This window comes from Mustelus asterias, chromosome 20 (assembly GCF_964213995.1).
Source record: "Mustelus asterias chromosome 20, sMusAst1.hap1.1, whole genome shotgun sequence".
Lineage (NCBI taxonomy): Eukaryota > Metazoa > Chordata > Chondrichthyes > Carcharhiniformes > Triakidae > Mustelus > Mustelus asterias.
Window position 1 is genome coordinate 28,068,875 of NC_135820.1, and position 6,000 is coordinate 28,074,874.

The 6,000-nt window shown below is 45.4% G+C and overlaps 1 protein-coding gene across 3 annotated transcripts in view; it reads left to right on the forward strand.

Annotated features, from left to right (window-relative positions):
• The window catches only part of LOC144508455 (tumor necrosis factor receptor superfamily member 5-like), a 61,970-nt gene extending 56,179 nt beyond the window's left edge, over nt 1–5,791 (forward strand). For all 3 annotated transcript variants that reach the window (XM_078236384.1, XM_078236386.1, XM_078236385.1), the window contains 2 exons: nt 1,743–1,780; nt 2,486–5,791. In XM_078236384.1, the coding sequence (XP_078092510.1) occupies nt 1,743–1,780; nt 2,486–2,722 (275 nt within the window). In that variant the 3' untranslated portion in view covers nt 2,723–5,791. The remainder of the gene's footprint in view (nt 1–1,742; nt 1,781–2,485) is intronic.
• The last annotated feature ends 209 nt before the right edge of the window (nt 5,792–6,000 follow it).

Below are 6,000 nucleotides of genomic sequence, written 5' to 3' on the forward strand. Positions count from 1 at the left end.
TCTTCACCAACCTGCTGCCGCAGATGCATATGTCCGTGATAGTATTGGTAGGAGTGACATTGTACCTGTGGTGACACAGTCACATCTTCGCATTGAGGATACCCTCCATCATGCTGTGTGGCACTACCACCGTGCTAAAAGGGATACATTTCAAACAGAACTAGCAATTCAAGATTGCACATCCGTGACACGCTGTGGGCCATCAGCAGCAATAGAATTGTACTCGACCACAATCTGCAACCTCCTGGCCCAGTATATCCCCCACTCTACCATTACCACCGAGTCAGGGGCCAAACCTTGTTCAATGAAGAGTGCAGGAGGGCATGCCAGGAGCAACACCAGGCATACCTAAAAATGAGCTGTCAACCTGGTGAAGCTACAACAGGAGTATTTGCATGCAAAACAGCATAAGCAGTGAGTAATAGATAAAGCAATTCCACAACCAACAGATTAGACCTAAGCTCTGCAGTCCTGCCATATCAAACCGTGAATGGTGGTGGACAATTAACAACTCATTGAAAGAGGAGGCTCCACAAATGTCCCCATCCTCAAAGATGGAGCAGCCTAACACACCAGTGCAAAAGATAAGGCTGACATTGAATTCCCCCATGATCAACATCCTGGAGGTTATCATTGGCCAGAAACTGAACTAGCCATAGAAACACTGGCTACCACAGCAGATCAAAGGCTAGGAATCCTGTGGAGAGTAACTCACCACCTGACTCCCCAAAGCCTGTCCACCGTCTACAAGGCACAAGTCAGGAGTGTGATGGAATGCTCTCCACTTGCCTGGATGTGTACAGCTCCAACAACACTCAAGAAGCTCGACACCATCCAGAACGAAATGGCCTAGTTGATTGCTACCTCTTCCGCAAACATTCCCTCCCTCCACCACAGATGAACAGTGTTAGCTGTGTGTACCATCTACAAGATGCACTGCAGGAACTCACCAAGGCTCCTTAAGCAGCACCTTCCAAACCCACGACCGCTACCATCTAGAAGGACAAGGGCAGCAGATACATGGGAACACCACAAGCTGGAAGTTCCCCTCCAAGTCACTCACCACACTGACTTGAAATTATATCGCTGTTCCTTCACTGTCACTGACTCAAAATCCTGAAATTCTCTCCCGTACAACACTGTGGGTGTACCTGCACTCCAGGGACTACAGCGGTTCAAGAAGGCAGCTCACCAACACCTTTTGAAAGGCAACTAGGGAGGGGCAATAAATGTTGGCCTGGCCAGTGAAGGCCACAATCCATAAATGAATTTTTAAAAGGTACAAGGCTTTTCTTGATTATAAAAGTGAGTGAGCACTCGTCCTCCAATCAGACAGATTACTGTTCATCCCTCACATGCGCTATTCTGTTTCGTTTACTTTGGCTACCCCTGTCCCAGGAAGAATATACCTATCTTGTGAGAGAAAATTCAGTGTGGATACCTCAGGAGATTATCTGGGATGAGTTGTAATGAGAGACTTCGTCCTTTTTGTCCAGGGATCCAGAGTTTAAGGAATATCTGATCAAAAGACAATTGGTGGTGGTGAGGGGGGGGTGGGGTGGGGAGGGGGGGCAGTGGTGGTGGTGGGAAGATGAGCCACTTTCCCCTCTGATAGTAGAATTCAGAACAAAAGAAAGGAATCTGAAAACGTTTAAAATCTTGACAAAGTTGAGCAGGAAATGACTTCAAGTGAGTCAGCGAGGATGTTCATATTCTAGTAACAGGCATGTCCTTCTCTGCAGGTTATTTGGACCCAGCTTGGAACTTACTTCAAAGACAGGTCAGTACACCTAGTTATTTGTGTAGTGCTCAGTAATGGTGAACTGTGAGATGGTGCCCCTTTCTGCTCAGTAAGCGTGCTTGCCACTCGGTGCCCCTGGAGACAGCAGAGCTGGAGCAGCCATGCATGTGAGTGGCTCAGAGCTTTCTGTTTGATTGCGGAAGGTTTTGTGTGCTCAGTCTGTTGAACCTGTCCAGGGCATTGAAACATTGCAGGGCCCGGAATTCCAGCCTAACTGGGATATACCCAACCATTGGCAGGTTCAGCAATCCTGACTTGGCTGGAACATTCCCATCCGTTGGCAGGTCCAGTGATCCCAACCTGTCAGGACATTCCCAAACATTGGCAGGTCTAGCAACTTCAGGTTCTCTGGAACAGTTCCAAAGATTGGAGACTTTGGAAACTCCAGCAATTCAAGGCCTGGCTCTCCTAACCATTGGAAGGTTCCAGCACTCCCAGCTTGTACTGGGCGTGTGCTGCATTTGAGACACCACAGTCAGGGATGCAATGGTGATTGCAGCTTTAGTGCAGATACACTGGGGAAAGAAGGTTCTGTGTTTGATGGACTTGTTGCCAGTGGTGTTGTGGGATCTGCCTGCCTCATGAAGCTAGCAGATTCCACCTGCAGCAGGAGACGGGTTGAGAGTGGCCTCTTATTAAATACTATATCAGTTGTCTCACTTGGACAATGTCCTTTATCATTAGATAAACAGATGGCGAGGGCAGAAGGAGAAGGACACAGAGCGGGTAGCCCAGGAAACCCAGCTGGTGGGGGTCCCGGAGACGGAGCAAGGAGAGAGCAACGGCATTCAAGCTGGGATCCAGGAAGAAGGCAAAGACAGTCATCCGTCTGAGGAGGAGGGACCAAACCAGCATGGTTCATCGAGGATCTGCCACATTGCTGGACAGGGCGCTAATGGAATGCAGGAAGGGAATGCCTGAACTGAGGAAAAACATTATCGTGAATAGGTCGCTGAAACAAAGTCCTTCAAGATCCAAAGGGTTTCCCTTGGAATCCTACAGAATTTTCTTCAATACTGAACACTGTAGAACAGTTTTATTGTGTGATCAGTACATTACTTTCTATATTTTTAATACCCTTGAACTCTGTGCAGCATAGTTCACCAGTAACATTACTCACTGGCACCATGCAACAAAAGCTGCCTTTTCTGTTATCAGTCGCCACTGTACAGGGTGGTCGGATAATGGGCATTTATTGTTTTTCTTTAAAGTACTTGTCCTGGAAATGCATGACTGGTGAATCAGGCACTCAATGCACTGCCATGTTTTTCTGAATTTGGGTGAGGTTGACGCAGAAACCTGCTGATGGTGCTTGGTTGAGAGTTTCATAGTCAATACCTAATGACCCGCTGCTGGAGGTTAAACTGGTATGGGTATGGGGGGGGGGGGGGGGGAAGGGGGTGGGGGGTGGATATAGGTTGGTGCTTGGCATTGCACAGTGCAGTGACTTCCCAGCACTTGTTACCTGGCTCATACCCAAAACATGGACACTTGCTCGAGAAATGGCAGGGTCTGCCAATGTTCAGCCCACTGAGGCACCAGAGAGGCTGCCAAGGATGGCGGTGGCACGAGAGGGGCTGCCAATGCTTTTGAGTCACCAGAGGAACAGTGCTTAAATGGAGCCCCAGGAGGAATTGGCTCCCTCGGGAGAGGGAGTGAGAAAATAATGGATCAGAATGATGACAAGAACCTAACCCGGACTTGAGTTTCAGATGGCAACAAAACCATTCAAACTAAAAGAAATGTCAGTTTTTCTTTGTAAAATTGACTGACACCTTATTTGCCCACACCTACCCAAATACACGCAGCATGACGCCACAGCTGATTGGTTGATAATTTCTTGGTGACAACCTGTTTCTTATGTCACATTATTGGAAATTTCCTTTATAAAAAAATCAGAATGTTCTTGTGTTGATGAATCAGAGCTGATGATATCGATACTAAATGCCACGATTATGCAGTTGTCTTTTATCTCACTGGAGGAATGCATTCACAAAGGGTACTGTGAACTGTGTGAATAGTTGAGAATTTGGTGAGAGTGGGAAAATTTGGTGGGAGGGGAAAAGATGATTGTTGTTTTTCACACAGGTGGATATAAAAGATCCCAGGGCACTCTTTCAAATGAGAACTCAGGAATTCTCCCTGCTTGTGTCCTGGGCAATATTTATCAACATCACACAAACAGATTATCTGCTCACTATCTCATTGCTGTTTGTGGGACTAATTGCTCAAATTGGCTGCGGCGTTTCCTACATTACAACAGTGACTACACGTCAAATGAACTTCATTGGCTGTTAATCACTTTGGGAGATCCCGTGATTGCGAAAGGTGAAAATATAAATGCAAGACTTTTTCTTAAATTAATTAGCCATTTAAAAAAAACTGAAGATATACCAAGTGAATTACTTCTATAAAGCTTTAATTAATGATATAACAGTAGGCTAGATAGTGATTTTGCAGATGTGGTTGCAGGCTTTGTGAAAAGTAGTGTGATCTCGGGCCACCACACCTGCCATGTCTTCAGCACCAGGTGATTTGGCTCAGTGTTGTTGAGCTGGAGTTCAGCGGGCAGACATTGAGGGGCATCAGGGGTGGGGGATGGTTGGGGGGGGGGGGGGGGTGGAGTGGCGGTGAGTTGCTTGGACATTTTGACCCGATAGGCAATCACAGCTCTTCTATTATGGAGCGATTTAGATTGTTCAGTAATCAGAGACAGGAGGATGCAGTGGTGGAGGGGTCTCAGTCTTTGCAATTGCCCAGTTCGTATAGGTGGTTGCTACCAGTGTGGATAGGAACAAAAGCAGTAATGAAAGTGGGCATATAGGCGATGGCACCATGGTACAGGAGGGCAGTCAAGCTGGCAGAGAGAAATGTGATCACGGTAGCAGATAGCACATTCAGATGGATAGATGCTGCTCTCTGTAACCATGATTGGGTGTCTCAAAGACGATGTAGCCTGCCAGGTGCCTTGGTTAAGGATATATATCCTTGCTGAAGGAGAGGGGAGTCTCCAGTTGTCATGGTCCATGGAGGAACCACGGAACAAGGAATAAGGCTCTGCTGAGGGGGTTAGAGTGGAGTTTAAAAAGCAGAACCTCTTGGGTACAAAATCTCCGAAACTAAGCCACACACAGATGGGCAGAGGGGCAACAGTCAAGTTGTTTAAGTGCATAGCTGAAAGAACGGTGTGGGAGGTAAGGTTTCAATAGATGAAGCACTGTGCAGAGAAAGAGGGAGCTGTTCTGCTGGGGTGAGCTTCACTTGCTACCCTAGTGAATCAAATAACCAGTCAGGTAGATAGGGCTTTAAGCTAATAATCGGGAGGGAGATTTCAGACAAGGGTAGATCTTTAAGTCTGAAAGAAAATGTCAAGGCTGTGAAATAAAGTGGCAGTTTGGGTAAAGTAAAGCAGATGATGTCAGAAAGGGACAGAGAGCTTAATGACAGTAATGGAGTATTAGTGACTAAGAGCACATCAGAGAAATATAATAAAAGGTGCAATATCAGATTTCATGAAGCATTTTTAACAAGATTGATAAATTAATGTCACAAATAGAGACAAATGAGTTTGGTCCAGTAGCCATTACTGAGGCGTGATTGATAGGTGACTAAAGTCGGCTACTAATCGGCAAATTGTATGTAACAAATGTATTTGACTTTTTTGAGGTAGTAAGTAGGAGGGTAGATACAGGGAAGTTGGTAGAGACAACATATTTGGATTTCTAGAAGACATTAAATAAGGGTATTTGACTTTTAGAAAAAATAGGCAAAATGGAAAAAATAGTGGGGTAAAGAATTGGCGAAGGCTACAGGGAGAAAAGAATTTACCCTGGAAAATCTAGATGTTGAGTTAGTAGAAAACACTTGTAGGATGTTGCATAGACTGCTGAATTTTAATCATATTGTTGGACAGCATAAATATCAGGAAATTAGAGTAACATATACAAGGGTAATACAATAACCATGGGGGACTTCAATCTTCAACTAGGCTGGGCAAACAAAATTGCAAAATAAAACTCGGAGGATGAGTTCATGGAATGCACATGAACAATTTTCTAAAACAATGTGCCAAGGAGCCAACTCGGGAACAGACCTGTAGATCTATGTATTGTGTAATGAAATAGAGTTGATTGTAATTATATAGTAAAGGATCCTCTAGGGAAGAGTGATCATAATTTGACAGAAATTTCAGGTTGAGT